This window comes from Sinohyriopsis cumingii, chromosome 18 (genome assembly GCF_028554795.1).
Source record: "Sinohyriopsis cumingii isolate HCF-2022 chromosome 18, ASM2855479v2, whole genome shotgun sequence".
In the NCBI taxonomy this organism is placed as follows: domain Eukaryota; kingdom Metazoa; phylum Mollusca; class Bivalvia; order Unionida; family Unionidae; genus Sinohyriopsis; species Sinohyriopsis cumingii.
This window is the reverse complement of record NC_142978.1, coordinates 12,722,446-12,741,589: the sequence shown is the minus strand read 5'-3', so window position 1 is coordinate 12,741,589 and position 19,144 is coordinate 12,722,446. Positions and strand designations below refer to the sequence as shown.

The following is a 19,144-nucleotide window of genomic DNA, read 5'->3' as shown; positions in this document are numbered from 1 at the left end:
TCGATTCGACTTTTGTCACGCGTCTTTTATCGCTTCAGGATTGCAAGAAGACTGAAAAAGCTACACATATCCATTCAAAAGACAGTAACGTACCAACGCCTAACTCTCAGACGACCATCGCATGAATCTAATCCGACGAATTTACCGTTATTTGCACCATTAAGGTCACAAAGTGCTGATTGATATGCGATAGCCGCTGGCCTCAGTATGCTTTTCTGTGCTATTTGTATAGTCCATAGACAGCACTGGTCATAGTCTGAACAATCCTATATGAGAAAAGGTACGAATATTTCTCCTTAAACTATTCAATTGATCATAATGGTATTTTCAATTACTGCGTCTCACACGTTTGTTGTTCATTTGTCTACTAGTTTCGAAGTTTCTTTTACTCCGTGAACTCGTCCACATAGTTAATTTAAGAATTTCTACTTTCAAAGGGACGAAACATTTTTTTTTTAAATAAACAAGTCTAATCAGCCAAAAGCGTCTACGACATGAGTGTACATGGTTTGTTTGCAAAGTAGTTGCTAATACATGATACTATTTCCAGATATACGTGTCGTGCAGTTAGAAGCCGCGCAGAACCGAAAAATGTTGCACGATTCTGGCAATGTGAAAGTTGACGGAGAAAAAAAAATGAGCGCATAATAAAGACCTTTACCGTATAACGCTCGGTGTTGATCTCTCAGTCAGAGAGAGGGAGTCTTCTTGAATAAGACTATGAACGATGCAATGTCTCGATTTTTGTTCACCACAATACACGTAGAGATATTACATGATGGTTATAATTCCACAATGCCTTAGTCGCCAGGCTGATACCTCCATTTAGAAAGGCTAATTGCAGATGTAACCCAGGTGAGGGTGTGTCATGGGTGAGCGCGCGACTGAGTGGACGATCAGTGCACAAAGCACACGAATGGGACGTTAACAACACCTGGCACTAATAAGTAACTCGTCCTATCGGCTCATGACGAACGAACATATTACTCATTTTGTCTTGGCCTAAAGTGCCGATCATAAATCGAGAGAATTTAATATTGGAATATTTAGGGTCTTCGTGTCTGGTAGGTTATCATGTATGTTTTATCGTGTTGATATATTGAAATCCTGGCGTGCGGGTTGTGTATCGGACTTGTTTTGTTCTGTTTCAGTATCGTATATTTAATTATTATACGCTCATTTTCCCCCTTGTTATCTTTACATTGTCAGAATCGTGCAGTATTACTCGATATTGAATCCGCTCGACAATACACATATAGCATTCACGTGCATAAAGGAACTACTTTCTACTGTAAACAAACAATGGACGCAGACGCCAGCACTTTAGATTTGTACACAAATCATGTACACTCGCGTAAGAGGCTCTTTACGTTGTGGTTTAAATTTGTTTCTGAATGAACTAAAACAGATGTGTCGTGGACTTCCACATACCAGTTGCTTTGGCACATTCCGCATTGATACAATGTTACGGATTTAGGCTAGCTGCATTATATAACAGACCTAAGATAAGGTCCTTACAAATAACATACAAGTGACAAGTCATATACTCTCTTATTTAGCTGGTGATAAGAATGGCAACATAAATTATCCTTTCAGTTTTACATCCTGAATTTCCTCAAAATGTATTTTCTTAATTCTGCAAATCCGAATTACATGAACCATGTCATAGGTTTTTAATCGGGATTACACATTTCGAAATTGTGCTGTAATTTCGATGATAAGTGCAATTGCATCCTCTTTACTGCACTCAAAATGAAATAAGCATTAAATTCCATAGCGTCATTTTGATAATTGCAATTGAAAGACTTCGTATTTTTCCCACATCATGATTTCAAATATTCAGTGACAGAAACATAAACACATTTGCAGATGTCAACACGCTTCTCATAACTGATTCAATCTCATGTATTTCATGTAGAATCGTCACATACAAATCCAGTCCATAATCACGAAATTTCCTAGAATCGAGAAAAATACCAAGATCTATTCATTACAGATCAAATGGAAAAGTTGTTGCAATGCACATTCATTCACAATATGACTCCAAATTTCAGTTTTAACTAGGCACGCCATTTTCTTTCGAAAGTTATGTCGAGGGCGTTACTATGTTCAAATTTATCTGGGCGGAGTCATGTGCGCAGTAATAATGTTGATTTGTGTAATGATTAATATTTTCTTGTGCATTTAGTAAGGAATGCGGCATACATTCATTTACGTTGTTTCTTGTAGTGTATTTTGTTTATATAATTAAACCTTACGTAGAATAAAAAAAATGAGCATATTATAAAAAGGTTACTGCATTTATATGGGAAAATATGAACTCGTTTCGTCAGAAGGATATACTGCACTCCCAAGGTCGTGCAGTATTCCATCCCAAAACTCGTTCATATTTTCCCATACAAATGCAGTAACCTATACTTATTCATTCTGTTTCGTTGATTCGTTTTATCTAGTATGTTTATCTGACGGGTAATAAACCCCACGATCTGCGAATGTTGTATTTATTCCATTTTATGCAACGTCAGACACACATATATACATTTGTTTATAAGCATATAAACAACGTTAAAACGCGGGAAAATAATGTCACTCAATCCTTTGTGTGTTAGTGTTCCAGTGTCACTTGTAAATGTGCTCGAAATGGAGAGAGAGAGAGAGAGAGAGAGAGAGAGAGAGATTTTGTTTTCTCCCGCCAAATAGTCTCTACCAAGCTTATTTGTTAATACTACTTTCATTTAACGAAAATTAATCTTGTGTCACAAAGACGGCACCAGTAAGTGTAAAGTTTCGGTACAATATGGCCTATCAATGTTCAAAAATCGCTTGTATATGAAAACTACTTAGTGCGTAATGATTGAAATACCGTATGCTTTGAAGAAGAAGGGACTAACCAGAGACAGATTAATGAGTGCAGTAAGGTCTTTATTAAGACGAGATAAACCAAATATGGAAATAGTGATTCTACATGGAGCTAGATCTAGCTACATTTTGATGCTATTTTGCTCATGTGTTATTTTCATAAGTACTATAATTATAATAAATGTATTTAAAAATAATCACAATGTAGAAATTACACAAGTAAGGCTCGTGTCGAATGCGACTGCTGCCTTTTCTTGGCTGTAATATGAGATTATTCATTACTTCTGGTTACGAGATACCAACATTTATAATGAAGAAATAAGAAAACATTCTTTTTCACAAGAAATACATTGATAATTAAGGCATAATAACTCAAACAAAACAAAGCAACAACAGCAACAACAACAAAACCCGCTTCAATATTAGGATAGGCGAAACGGTACAATAAACGGTATAGTAATACAATTTACAAGTTTTGCTTAATAAAGGATTCTGTTTCGATACGAGAATCATATATTGAAATGTTGCTAAATCTGCCCATAAATATCTATTCCTTTTTTTCAGGTGGACAATAAAGTATTTACATATAAATCTGGTCAAAAATTCCTGTTGCAAAATCTATGGAAATCTTCAAAATATAAGAAATTGCCGAAAAAATTCAAAGCGAGAGGTTGTCAATCTCCCATTGTAATATGTGACTTTGTCATTTGTAAATATAAGTTATTGCATGTATTCGGGTGTAGATGTAGTCCAGCAAGCAACCATATGAGATGACGAGTTCCTTTTCTGTGAATGATATATCGAAATAGGTCACTGTCGATAGCTTATCCAGTTCTGCATTGCTTATTCAGTTCCTCCTGGGTTGAAATCAAATCTTCGTATGGCGCCATATACCTCAAACTGTCTCTAACCTGTAAAAGTAATACTTTCATTTGATAATCTCTATAACCTATTTTAAGCTGCATATTAAACTGACTTTTGTTGAATTTCTTTTGACTATGGTAGAAAAGTGATAGTGTTATAATTATTTGATTCAAACAAGTATATATCCCAATAAGTATGTAACAAAAGCTGTTTATATTTAGTAATAAAACTCGTGGCGTACATTTGATTTAAACATGAGTGTTGTGAATATACTTTAAAGTTCTGATGTTGTAATGCTAGAGGCTGCATACGATACAACCATACCGAAACTAATGAACTAAATTGAGGCCACTCTCCCCAGGGTATGTATCTTGAATGTACTGCACACATGTTCCCCAGGGAATATTAACAGAGTGTACTGCACTGAATAGAGGACACGCTACACAGAGAATATCACTTGAGTGTACTACACTGAATCGAGACCATCTTCTCATGGAGGTTTACTTCATTGTATTGCACTGAATTGATGCCAGTCCCTTCACGGAATGTCAGTTCAGTATACTTCATTGAATCGAAGCTACGTTCGCCAGGGAATATTGTCTGACTGACATTTGCATGTCTCACTAGAGAGAAATATTTGCAATACGTTCTTTAATTTAAGACAAGTCCCGCTTTCATAAACATGTAGCAAAACCTCAGCTCAAAATGTTCATGCAGATTATTTGTAAAATGTTACAGGAAAACGGCATTAAACCTGCATTTTAAATTAAATTAATTAATTTGCAGCTAAACATTGAGATACCTAATTTATTTAACTTTTACAGTAGGTTTTAAGTTTGAGTTTTGCTGCAGAAAAAACAAATTCACACAGATCCATAAGTTATTGGCTATTATGAACATACCCCTTCGGTTTTTTCTTTATGAGAGAAAATGTAAGAATCAATATAAGTACAGAAGACAGTAAAATCGTAAGCAGTAATATAGGTACAGAAGACAGTAAAAGCGTAAGCAGTAATATAGGTACAGAAGAAAGTAAAAGCGAAAGCAGTAATTTGGTACAGAAGAAAGTAAAAGCGAATAATTCCTGTCTCCCATTCCGATGGCCTCCTGCCTAATCCCTTTCTCCCGTTTCAGTTTGTCAACCAAATTTGTATACAAAGGAGTGTCTATTTTGCCTTACATTCCTTATTTTCAGACCCTTCTTAAATAGTTTTACTTATCGATTTTATGAACCGTCCTTTTCACACTTCCACTACATTTGCATTCATTGGCTCACCTGCTCTGCCTTTGCGAAGACTCGGATGAGATTTTTCCCTGCTAACATTTGAAGCTCCTCGTCATTCCAGCCTCTCTTGATTAGCTCCGCAAAAAGGTTCGGGTAGGTGGAAACGTCTTCAAGTCCGACCGGCAGACTACCATATAGAAAAGATTTCTACCTCAAACAAGGCCCAGCACCAAACGTTTTTTTGTAGATGTTTATGTTGCAAATGCCAAAGAAAATGAAAATTAATCAGTAATGAGGAAATATTTATTAAATGCTTGAAATTAATAAAGAGGCTGCAGAAGGTTCTAACCTTATATTAGGATAAATAATTGATGAAAGATCCGCAAAATCGAGTAAGCCATGTGTGTATGCAGTTTGTAACAAGAAATGATAAAATATATTATAGTACAATGAGTGTCAGGAAACTGGTTGTATTTCAAACATTACAACGAGTGTCAGGCAACTGGTTGTATTTTAAACATTAAATTGATATTTCCTCTTTACTGACTCATTATCTTATATTTTCTTTGAAGAGATCAGTTTGAAGACTGTAGAGAGGATATTACTCAACACAGCTGACATTTGCAACATATCAATTAACCTTATATGACATATCCTCATCTCTTTACCTATAACCAGTAGCGTTTGGATGACTTGTTGAATCAATGTGAGAGTAGTTGCATATTACATAATGTGAGAGAGCACGATGAAAATGTTTCCGCAAGCTCGGCTAGAATATGACAAATAAATAATACCGCTGCAGAACCTTTGGCTATTTCTGTTTTTCAAATTTCAGTGTTGTTTTCTTTCATTTTCTTGCGTAAAAGGCGATTGGCGGGTCATAGAGCATATTTGGAAAGGATGTCTGGATAAAATGATACCTCTCTTTGTGAATGAAAAAGAGAATAAAACAAGTTCTAGCTGGTAAATTTGGCACCCATAATTAAAAACACAAAACAAATTGCATAGCAATGGTCTGACTATAGTTCAGATGATTCATGGTCGATGGAAAGTGAATCATTGCAATAATAAATTCACATTACTTACATAAAGAAATGGTACATTTTATGTTACTGAAAGGAATAGAAATCACTATAAAATCTTCATCAGTACCGTCATTCCTGTCACTGGTGAACAGTATTTGCTCTGTCGCTTACTGCATCTATCAGAGTTTGATGGTGGTGGGTGGGTGGGTAAATGATCTCAGCTTAATTCATAGGAAATATTAATTCTGTAATATCTGGTGACACTAGGAACTCGTTGTTTCGTCTGCATGTTCTTTTTCGAGGCTTAGTAAAACGTTAATTTTTATTGCAGTGTTTCATTTGTCATTGTACCTTTCACAAAAAAATGGCATTTATGTCAGGTCGTTTTGCAGATATTTGTGTGTGTGCGTGCATGTGTGTGTGTGATATGGATTTTTGTCGTAGTTTTAATAATTTTTCAGTCATATCGCTACAATGTCTGCAGGGCGGCAGTTTATCGTGATGTCTAGCACTGGGGCATCATGTCGCAGACATGTAGCATGATGTCCCACCCAGTCAAATTATCCTGACACCAGGCCGAATAGTCCTAACATTAACCTCTTAATGCTGTGCGCCTAGCGACGCAACTGTTTGTACCATTTTTTAAATAAGTCTTATGTATGACTCAGCTGCGATTAGAACTCGCAACCTCCGGCATCCAAGCAGATGCTCTAACCACCAGGCCACCGGAGCGGCGTTTATGCATGTATTTAAAGAAACGAAAGTTTAAAACTTACGTGGGAACTCCGTCGTAATCAGCTCCTATGCCGACGTACTCAACACCTATTAATCTTTTTATGTAGTCGATGTGATCTGGAGAAAAAAAATCGTAACATATGTCGAGAGAAATTGAAGATTTAAATCATCAATACTATTCAATAAATAACGGTTAAGCATTATTCTGAACATTATTTATAATCGTTGTTCAAACAAAAGCACACAACGTATTCTGTTATGGACGAGATGACATGCTCTTTATGACTGCAGTTGTACTAAAAAAACATGATCCTTATGGCATTATAAACGTAATACATGTATTAAGTCATAATGACCAGGATTGCTAGAAAAAAGGACTAATACAATATTATGTAACTTATAAAATGAAATTTTTATTAAAAGTTTCTAAAGTTAGAATCCTTCTCCAAAACAATTGAATTGTGCATATCTTGGTTTTTATTTATAATGCATGTATATCGTTTGAGAGTTTTATCGAAATGTTTTATCTACCTGCAACTTGGGACAGCGTTGTTATGTTGGTCATATTGGGACCACAATTGATGTATTTATCGTAAAAGTTCACCATCACAACACCACCATTCTCCTTCTGAAATAAAAATGGAAACACGAATATATTTTAGTGTTCGTGAATGGTTAGCTGCTTGTGCCAGATTAAGAGACTAAAGTTAAACCAACGACTGGGGCTTCTAGGTTAAAAGTCTCTCTGCCAGAGTACGAGAGCAAAGTCAAACCCAAGACTGGGGCTTCTAGGTTAAAGGTATCTCTGCCATAGTACCAGAGTAAAGTTAAACCCAAGACTGGGGCTTTAAAAGTCTCTCTGCCAGAGTACAATAGTAAAGTTAAACCCAAGACTGGTGCTTCTAGGTTAAAAGTCTCTCTCGATCTTATACTATGTGCTGAGTTCCAGTCTTTGTTGTTGTTGTTGTTGTTGTTGTGGGGTTTAACGCCATTTTTCAGCACGATAGGCTATACATGGCGGCCAGTATTAATGGTGGAGGAAGAACCCGGAAAACCCCGGAAAGATCCACCGACCCACGAGAAGCTACTGGCAAGCTTTCTCACATGCCCACATTGGCTGAATCTTAGACTCGAACCGCCGCAGACAGAGGTGAGATGGCAGTGATCCGTAACGAAGAGCGCTTTAGACCACTCGGCCACTTACTAAAGTCATCAACTAGATGAAGGTGTTCCCCATAGGACAACCTGGAAGAGTTACCCTTGATAGATACCTTTCTTTAGAATGCTATAGCCACTTCCATTAAAGATAACACTCGACTAGTTTCTAATGATATAGATTGTATACCTATTTCCATTTAAGGTAAAATGCTAGTTTAGATTAAGGCCTTGCGATTAAACAAACTGACATATAATTAGTACAAATCTGCTGGATTAACATCTGCTGCGTTTATCAATCGCTCTGGCTGCTCGTGGTTAATAATTCGTATAGTTACTGGACGTAAAGAGAAAAACGGGGGCTCACAGAAGAGCAGTAGATAACGATTTGGAGAAAGCAAAACAAATCATGCTATCTTTTATGTTTCTACCCCCATTTATTTTGTCCTTATATATAAAAGAGATTATATATATATATATATATATATATATATATATATATATATATATATATATATATATATATATATATATATATATATATATAAGACAAGGCGTGGATGGAAAAATGCATATATAAAAGCACCCTAGATAGTACTTGATGGGTCAAAAATCATTAGGTATTTGATAGATTGATAGGCGAGAACATATACATACATACATACATGCATACATACATACATACATACATACATACATACCGTCAATAGAAGAACATCATCCTGTACGTTACGGTGATGGGGACAGATTTTATACGCTGAAGAATGACTATAGATGACTGGGGCTTTGGTGATGTTCAAAATGTCTATCATTGTCTTCTTGGCCACGTGAGACAGGTCCAACAGCATCCCGAGTCGGTTCATCTCTAGGATTATTTTCTGCACATGTAGAATGAACTAGGAACAATACTCAGTTTTACCCCAAGTGAAATGGTGATTTCTTAGTGAATATTATCATTATCGAATTCAAACTCTCACCGACTTTATCAGAGAATTTTCATTTCGTTCTTTGTTCGTAAATTTCAATGTAGAATTGTTTTAGCATCTGTATTAAAATGTTTGCATGTATTATGACGTTATCGTCTTAAACGAAATAACAAAAAAAAAAAAAAAACGAAACCAACAAGTTTTATAAAATTCCAAATGTAATTTAAAGCAATGTGAATATTAAAAAGAATATAAATCATTGGCAATTAAATCCTCAATAATTTTAGATCCAAAAGTATTGAATGTTTCGAATTTATTTCGATCTTGTATGTGTTGGTTCGCCAATAGTCTTGAAATTTTATTATGACACAGCATCACTTTATATTGCAAAGTCTATCAAGAGTTGCAAATGACATATTTCATTTGCTCTTTCCGTCAGTGGGATTTGTCAGAATCCTTTCATAAGGTCAAATTTGGTGACATATTTCCCACTTTCAATTTTGTAAAGAAAATCATCAATTCTTGGTATAGGAAATGAATCTGTTTGGACGACACTCTTGTTTTGTTTTTTCTATAGTCAGTACACAAAATGAAAATATTATCTGGTTTAGGCACAAGAGTACATAGTGAACTCCAGTTACTTTCAACAATTCCTAAATCATTGTGATATGCCTCAGGTACCAACTCACAACCCTTCAAGATATATTCCTTAACCATATCATAGTCAGCACCTTGTTGTACCGACAGTGAAGATTAGACTTCAGGAGCTTTGCCAATAAATACACTTTGTAATAACAAAGTCCATGTTCTGTAGGCCATTGAAAGTTTCCAGTAATTTTCTCTAATTGAGGAAAGTATTGATCTACTTCTTTTTCCTTACAAGGGGTACAAACCTAATATTACTGATAACATCAAAAACATGACCGTGCGAGGGGGGGGGAGTACTTTCAGTCTGCCATTTCTAATCATTTTAATTTAAATTGTATTTTCCTGCCCTCTCTCTCCCTGCCTCTCCTTCTCTCCCTGCCTCTCTTTCTCTCCCTGCCTGTCTTTCTCTTCCTTTGCATCTGCATCTGATTCTCTGTACTCTCTCTCTCTCTATGCATTTGTATTTTTCTCTCTTCTCTTTTTCTCTGCCTCTACCGTTCTCTTTCCTTTCTCTGAATTTGTATTTCTCTGTCTTCACTCTGCATCTGTATCCTTTTATTCTTTCTTTCATTTTGAAGCCGAAGCTTTCGTAACTATTTACATCCTGTGTTTTAACCTTACGTTTATAAATTATCCGATGGAGAATCACTACTCAAACCTAAAGCAGTTTTATCCCATAAATTCGTTTCCACCAAAAACCTGGCAAAAATATTCTTTTTCTTGTTTTGCCAAAGATACTTTAATTTACGAATTAATATATTGTCTGACAAACTCAAACAACTCGTCCTTTTTCCGACTCTGACCATTGCTGGACAGGATACGAAATAAAGTTCACTATATTCGATGACATTGTGAATGGTTGGTTATTTCACTCAAAATTTCTTAAATTTGTCAAAATAAAATCTTTACTAGAGACAAAAATTACGAAACAGAGTCACTTGAAATTGCAGCATTAATTTCTTTAAAATGTTTCAAAGCAATTATTATCCCGGACAATCCCAAATTTCTGCTACAGCTCTGGTCTTAAGCTTATTAATAGACAAAAAACCCAACAAGCTTAGTAAAATTCAAAAACTAGTTTAATTCTCTAAGATAAAAAGTGAGAGGAATTTACGGAATTTTGAATAAATCCCAATTATCCTGAATAGTCTCTGATAAGCCCAAAAATAGAGAATATTCCGAATGAATTAAAATCTTGAATGTCCTTATTCAACAACAGTCTTGGATGTTTCGACATACAAATAGTTTTGCTGTAGCACAATAATACAATCCAGAATGTCTCTAGATAAATTTACAATAATCCCAAAGTAATGTTTTAGCCCAAAACGTCAGTTAGTAATTTGTAATTCCAATGAATAAGTTAAATAAATAGTTCCTCTCCATTTATATCTGAAAAGAACTAAAATTGATTCCACAAAGACTAAAATTAAAATAAATGAAAACATTTGTATAAAACCTCAGAATTATATAAAAACTTAAGACACAATAACATGACCAGGATATGGGTCATTTTCCCATCAAACCTGTTGAACTTAAATTTAAGCAAATATCATGATACAATTCAGGTAGACAATATAATTTCCAAAAGATAAACCTAGGTCCTGAACTCAGATCCAAAAACCATTTACAAATTAGCATTATCTTAAAGTATAATCTGGTCATTAGTTATTTAATGTTATTTACAAGTGACCCTTACAATCTACAATCAAAGACAAACGTTAAACACACAATGTAGATATGCATAACACATGAAAGCGGTAGAAAGTGAGAACAATGCTGCCCTGATTTCTAAGTGCTTGTTGATGTTATAAAAAAGTCATATATTCGTGAATATCTGGTTACATTTCACACACTGTTTGTGTCAAAATGTACTTATTATGGTTTTGAGAGATTAGGAGTAAACTTTTATGAACTTGTGTAAAAAAACATTGAGACTGAAAAGGTTGACGCTTACCTTTCCGAATTCTGTGAGACCGTTCAGCACCGTTCCATTATAACCGGGATCGTCTACCAGCCAATTGTCTGCCCTAGAGGAAGAAATGTGATGTTTTAATATCTATATACAGACCCATCTCTCTCTCTCTCTCTCTCTCTCTCTCTCTCTCTCTCTCTCTCACACACACACACAAACACACACACACATGTCCACACTTACTAACCCTGACATATTCACTTATATAGCAATCACACCTGTTAATTTATGTGGCAGCGTGATCAGTTTAGTCTCTACATAATATAGGTAGTGTAATGGTGCTACATGTTTAAGTGGGTCAGTCTACATACTATATGTATTGTAATGGTGCTAGATGTTTAAGTGGGTCAGTCTACATAATATAGGTAGTGTAATGGTGCTAAATGTTTAAATGGGTCAGTCTACATAATATAGGTAGTGTAATGGTGCTACATGTTTAAGTGGGTGAGTCTACATAATATAGGTATTGTAATGGTGCTGGATCTTTAAGTGGGTCAGTCTACATACTATATGTATTGTAATGGTGCTAGATGTTTAAGAGGGTCAGTCTACATACTATATGTAGTGTAATGGTGCTAGATGTTTAAGTGGGTCAGTCTACATAATATAGGTATTGCAATGGTGCTAGATGTTTAAGTGGGTCAGTCTACATAATATAGGTAGTGTAATGATGCTAAATGTTTAAATGGGTCAGTCTACATAATATAGGTAGTGTAATGGTGCTAGATGTTTAAGTGGGTCAGTCTACATAATATAGGTAGTGTAATGGTGCTAGATGTTTAAGTGGGTCAGTCTACATAATATAGGTAGTGTAATGGTGCTAGATGTTTAAGTGGGTCAGTCTACATAATATAGGTAGTGTAATGATGCTAAATGTTTAAATGGGTCAGTCTACATAATATAGGTAGTGTAATGGTGCTAGATGTTTAAGTGGGTCAGTCTACATAATATAGGTAGTGTAATGGTGCTAGATGTTTAAATGGGTCAGTCTACATACTATATGTAGTGTAATGGTGCTAGATGTTTAAGTGGGTCAGTCTACATAATATAGGTAGTGTAATGATGCTAAATGTTTAAATGGGTTAGTCTACATAATATAGGTAGTGTAATGGTGCAAGATCTTTAAGTGGGTCAGTCTACATAATATAGGTAGTGTAATGGTGCTAAATGTTTAAGTGGGTCAGTCTACATAATATAGGTATTGCAATGGTGCTAGATGTTTAAGTGGGTCAGTCTACATAATATAGGTAGTGTAATGGTGCAAGATCTTTAAGTGGGTCAGTCTACATAATATAGGTAGTGTAATGGTGCTAAATGTTTAAATGGGTCAGTCTACATAATATAGGTATTGTAATGGTGTTATATGTTTAAGTGGGTCAGTGATCGCTGCATAGCTCTAGAAAAGTTGCTTGGTATAGTAATTCTATTAGTTAAACATGGAAGGAAATCATGGCTAATAGATAATATTTGAAAAACAAAATGACAAAAAATGAAAATGAAAGAGCGCATTAACAGTATTTTGAATGCGAAAACAGGACCAATAAAGGAAGAATTGAGAGAGAGAGAGAGAGAGAGAGAGAGAGAGAGGTTTACCATGGTGTATTACAGCTATGGGTTACAGTCATGTATCGGACACCAAGGTCATAGAACATCCTGAGATTGGCCAGGCTGCTGTCGATGGAGTGACCACCTTCCAAACCAACTAGACTGCCAATCTTCCCGGCTTTGAATGCATCCAGAATTCCTTTTGAAATATTACATAGCTGTAAATCACGAAACATTAACAAGTCCTAAAATATAACAGATTTAATATCATTCGTACGGACATGTAAAGGTAAAACTTCTTGAAGTACATGCATTGCCGACTGAATAACCTTCTAAATTACTTGGTTAATATATTCGTGATATATCGACATCTTCAAAATTACAAATTAATCGGAGTCACATACATATGCCTTCAGACACCAATTTAAATGGGAGCGGCTGGTCAAATATACACATACATATTCATTACAGAAGCTTTCTGGGGGCGGTGAAGTAGATTGGTCAATGAAAGAACACCACAGTGCCATTTCTCAGTTGGTCCGAAAGAATTTAAAGGAAGAATCTATTAGTATTTCAAGTTTCAGTACGGACGAAATTAAAACCAATTTGGTAAACATAGATAATAAAATCAACTATATAGGAGCTGAAAAATTGACAGCAAGAACAATTTATAAGCTGTTAAAGAACATTTATGCTCATCAAGAAAAACAGTCTTGTAGACAGAAGGAAATTGTAATACGAAGCAAACGACTGGGAAGACTAATATGTTGACCGGTTTTGCAGTGAACAAGGAACAACACGGATAAATTGTTAAGCGCAAAATGTTACGCAATATGAAATGTTATAGAATTTAGCAAAAAACACAAACTCTTTTGTCGAAAATATATTTACAATAAAGACATTAGCAGTAGCAATTTGGGTGTTTCAGATACCACTTCCCATATTCATTTAATTCATGTAGTTTCATTTGCTTTAACAATATATATAAACATATAATACAATTTCAAAGTAAAACAAATATTGACTAGAACAATCGTTGAAAATAGGAAAACACAAAACACAAAAACAACAACAGACCCTCCCCCCAACAAACAACGATGTTTCAGAAAATACAATGAAGACACTTTGTGTAATATTTTATGGCTGAATTTGTGATGGCACACACGTCATTTGACAAACGCATAGCAGAGGACAATTGTACTTTCTTATCTAATTTAAAATTAAAAAAATTACGTGAAAAAGATAGAAGAAAGATTAATCTACAAGAATGTGAAGGGTTGACCCGCATCCATGATCTCGCTTTTCCATGAAAATATTACAAAAACTCAAAATCAGAACATTGGAAAATCCTTAACGCTTTTTTATTCAACCCGCTTCCTTCTACAAGTCGGCGAATATTTATCAAACTGTTTTAAATCGGTGATCTTATATACCGCATAATGTTGTACCTTGAGCCGTTGTGACAAACTGGAATACATCCGGGTATCTGTGTACAAACTTCTTGATAGTGTCAAGCTGGTTCAGTGATTTGCGCACCGAATCCTTGTATTGAGAAGTACAATCAACGTAACACGCCCAGAACTGAAAACGGTTACGTGCATCATGTAAAAATCGAAATAACGTACGCTTTGAGTTTTTACTAGTTTTTTTTTTTAAAGATTGCGTAACATTTATTAACACATTTTAAAAAAGCTTATTGTAGCAACAACAAAAAATGAAACTCTGAGGCCTCCATTAGTTACATTTGACAGTTTTATCATAGCACTGAATAATAATGTTATATGTTTACAATCGCCTTCACCAGAAACCACAATTATTTTGTTTATGTCATTTCAACAAACTGAAGAAATATAAATTAAATAAAAAGAAACTGAGCAGAAAAACATTGATCGATCGGATATATTGACAGCGAAGGAAATGCTCCACAACGACTGAAGGATTTGTATGTATTTATTGTGTATGAAGTTTTTACATCTACATTTCTTACATATCTGTCAGTTTTATATTGTTGTACCTGAGCACCAAGTTTCCCTTTTCTCAGCCTCGGAATATCGGTGTGGGTGATATTCCAGACCTTTGTGAGGTCGCTGTTGAGGTCAACTGAGTACACCTTATTATCAGCAGCGTCCTTATATTGCCAAGAGAGATCGTTATGGCTGGAAACATAACATGCGTAAATAATTAAAAAGCAGATCGAACACTTAATGTAAAAGAGATACATAATCAATACTGGATAGACAACTACGTCGTTATACAGAACTTATGCATGTGATATTCATCATGGATATACCATCCTGAAAAATTCTAAAATTTATATATTTATTTTTGGAACAAAAATGTCGCAGTTACTATAAAAGAAGCTGACTAGTTTTCAAATTTTCTTGCGGCAAAACGTATCCTTACGATTCTGTAATCAAGGTAAAAGACCTTTCATACAAAATCATATAAGGTGCATGCACATTACAAAATAGTTAGTAAATAACATACTGATGTGCACATTGGCATCCAGAAGTAATATAAATCTCGTTCAAATCTCACACACATATCTGAAGAGCGAATACTTACCCGTCTATCAAAGGGTAACTTTGCAAAACACAGTTAGCTCTATCTAGCTCCGGTGTTTTAGATCCATTGTGCTTAATGCAATCTGGGATTGAAATAGCGCCGATTGCTTGATCTGCGTCACTGGACACATGAGAAACCTCTGAATTTTTAGACTGAACTACGACTGCAAGTCCAATCGCAAGTCCTATGACTGCAAGAGAAAGAATTATCAGGATGCCATACAATATTCGTTTAGTACTTTGAGTTTTATAATCGTTGAAGAGATTTTCAGTAGACTTTCCTGAGTCCAGTTCCATTACGTCATATGTACAGGATAACGACCTGGAATTTTAAAATCTTCAGACAATCCTTGGGTCCCTATTTAAAATTCCAATCCGCTTCAATTACTGCAGGTCGCTTCCGATGCATCCGAATGCTTACGTATCTTCAAAATAGTGCTAAAGCGACTTATTTGTATGAAGTTTAAGGATTGGGTCAATTCTAGAGTAGGTCTGGATCTAACTAAGTTTGCAGAGCATGCTACTCGGCGGGCTTAAGCCGTACTTGAAAAATGAAAGTAAACAGCAGTCAAGTATACAATAAATCTTATGAAATTTATTTGACGGGAACGTTCATTAGAATATTTATAAATGCCTTTATGGCTCTTTTCAAGTGGCATTTAGCTTTTTCTGGATCATATACAAGATTTGAAAATGGTCGTGTTGGTGGTCATTTTGCAACATTTACTGTTTTGAAACGGTCAAGAGCTGCTACTTCGCAAAGCCAGCCTGATCTGGTTATGAAAAGACACTGTGGTTAATTAAACCTGACGCTAGTTCACGAAACGGTTCAATTCCATTAGAGATATGGCCACGAGTATTCTCGCAGCCCAACAGTTTTCATTTTATCTTACCTAGATATGGTACGACAAGCTTAGTAGAAATAAAAAAAAATATTTATTTCTTCAAGTCACAAAGCGAAATTATAAGAGGAACATAGATTATCGTGAATTAAATCCCCCAAAATCCTAAATGCACTATCATAAGTCCAAAGTTATAGAATGTTCCGAATGAATTTCAATATTGAATGTGCTGATTTACCAATGATCTTGAATGTTATAATGTACCAAAAGGTTTGATTCATCACTATGCTATAATCCAGAATGTCTTTTTATGAATTCGCAATAATTCCAAAGTAGTGTTGTAGTTCAAATCGTCAAAAAGCACTTTGTGATTCCAATGAATAATTTAAACAAATGAAAATCCCAAACTATATCTTAAACAACAGTACGAACTGAACTTAAAACAGGAGTGAATAATTATTTTCTAAGAATATAAGCATATCCTTTTGTTCATTGGTGTTTTATTTGATTAAAGAATCTCATAATTAACTGCAAATATACTAGTTTATTGTGTTGTTATAATAACTTTTTCGGTATCGCTATTTTTAGTATTGCAATTTGTTTCTTAGATTCGCTTAAAATTTTAGTTAGTTTATTTTTCATTTTTATATTATATTGTAAAACATAATTCTTTGTCCTTTAATAAGATATTTCGTACTTTTAAAGTTTAAAGAAATATTTTTATATTATACATTGCTGTGTAAAATTTATCAAATTTCAACCACATTTGATCTACATAATATGTATGTCTTCAATAAAATAAGGTAAGTTATTATAGAAAAAAATAATTGAAATTAAATTATAATAATTATGAATAAATAATGTTGTATTATCACGGTAAAAAATGTAACATTTTTTGGGTGTTTCTTTATGACTGCTTCCATGGACAAATTCCATTTCCTCATTAAATTTATTCTACAAGTTAGTAAAACAATTCTTTAAGATTTTATGATAAAGTTCTGTTCCTTGGTCGGCCCAAAACGTTTCTAATCTTCTTGGACTTATAATTTTTTTTAAAGGATGTTGTATTAAGTCCGATGTAAAACTTAAGCTGTATCGTCCATGCATATTTACTAAATGTAGCAACCACAGATAATCAAATGTTTACACAATTTATTATGCTTTGATACACGTCAACCGAATCGGCTGAAAATACTGAATCTCTTTTGTGTTACGACGCGCTATGGAATGAACTTTCTTACTGTCCTCTTTCGAAGTTCATCAGCTCGTTCTGTCGTCCATTTAAGCGCCCCATTCCGTTTTGGAGTTGTCCTAACCGCTTCAGTGTTAGGACTGATTTTACAATCAGTGTCTTTGCTGCTTTTTCTGGTATTGTTTTACCTATATACCTATTAAATTCATCACAGTTAAAAAATATTTGCACACCTTATTACGTTTACTGAATTGCTACATGTCAAACGCATGGGGATTTAAGCTACTAATAATAAACAATAATCATGTTTCTTTGCAAATATCACCTATAAATTATACTAAATAGAGGTCCGATATCGAATGGATTTCCAGGCCTATACTATATGTAACCTGACAGTGGTAAACTTGCTTTGGTAGTAAAGGTAGATGTTTTTCATTTATATTGATTTTATCGCATGTTATTTTTAATGACAAAACGTTGTCTTTCTTGTTCCAGAGACTAAAATGATCCATTTATACAGTTTTTCATTTACGCTTTCTTTGACTAAAAACCACTTTATTGGTTTCCGGTTCGATTTAAAACAGTACGAATTCAGGTATTATTTAAATTATCTTACAATGTAATGCATTCATTGGCAGTACTTGGCTGTAGTTTCTAGATGAAAAATGTTCAGAGTTTTCATGCCGCAAATGGTATTGTATGTAACTGGGCAACATTAAATCTTATTTTGGTCATAGAGGGAAATGTATTTAATTTATATTGATTTTACCGCCTATTGCTTTTTTAAGGGTTAAACGTTCTTTTTCTCGTTCCAGATATTGAAATATTCTATTCCAACATTGTATTTGAGAAGAGTGCTGAGTAACTTGCCCACCACTCATACATTGCTTTGATACTATCAGGTGGAGATAATCCAACAAAAAACAAATAAATAAAAAATGTTAATTCTTTTGATGTGTGGTCATTATCAATAACCCAATATTTAAGTTACCTTTGAAAAAAGTCTTCTAAATTTCAGTTCGTACTATGTTGTTTTGATAATATATTTACTAAAGAAACGTATATGTTTCTATACTTTTAGTTTCCATCATTGCTTCAAGGAATAGAAACACAATGGTGAATGGTGGTTCTTGGTAAAAATATAGTTATTGTTCGTTTCGCTTTTTACTGTTGGCTTCAATTCAATCCACATTCAATTTATGGAATCATTTTAATATATTATAATTAAATCATCTTTTCGGAACTCTTCGGAACTCTTCATTCAGATAAACCAGAGCACTGAGTTGATTTTGATGTTGCATGATGAATCGTTCCTGTGGCTGCTGACAAACCTAAGGATGGCTGTATGTTTCGTAATGTTCTAGATAAATTTGGAGCAAATGCTTTTGTTACTTTAGATGATAACAAATAATTTCCTTTGTTTGCAATCCTAAATTTTAAGTTAGAATGGCTTTATTATAACGACCATTTTATGAGCTTTTAATGTTATTGTCCATGGTTGATGTTGGAAATAATCAATTTTTAATATTTCATTTTGTTGATTTGGCAAGGATACAATAACATTGGTATAACTCATAATAATATTTAGCTAT

The 19,144-nt window shown here is 34.4% G+C and overlaps 1 protein-coding gene across 1 annotated transcript; it reads right to left on the bottom strand.

Annotated features, from left to right (window-relative positions):
• Positions 1–2,901: 2,901 nt before the first annotated feature.
• On the bottom strand, positions 2,902–16,024 carry LOC149776080 (dipeptidase 1-like). Its single transcript, XM_089942347.1, has 10 exons — positions 15,520–16,024; positions 14,969–15,110; positions 14,403–14,535; positions 13,003–13,153; positions 11,392–11,464; positions 8,565–8,741; positions 7,240–7,336; positions 6,750–6,825; positions 5,000–5,135; positions 2,902–3,770 (listed from the first exon to the last, which is right to left on the bottom strand). The coding sequence occupies exons 1-10, from the start codon at positions 15,813–15,815 to the stop codon at positions 3,684–3,686; spliced, it is 1,368 nt and encodes a 455-aa protein (XP_089798473.1). The 5' UTR covers positions 15,816–16,024; the 3' UTR covers positions 2,902–3,683.
• Between the last annotated feature and the right edge of the window lie 3,120 nt (positions 16,025–19,144).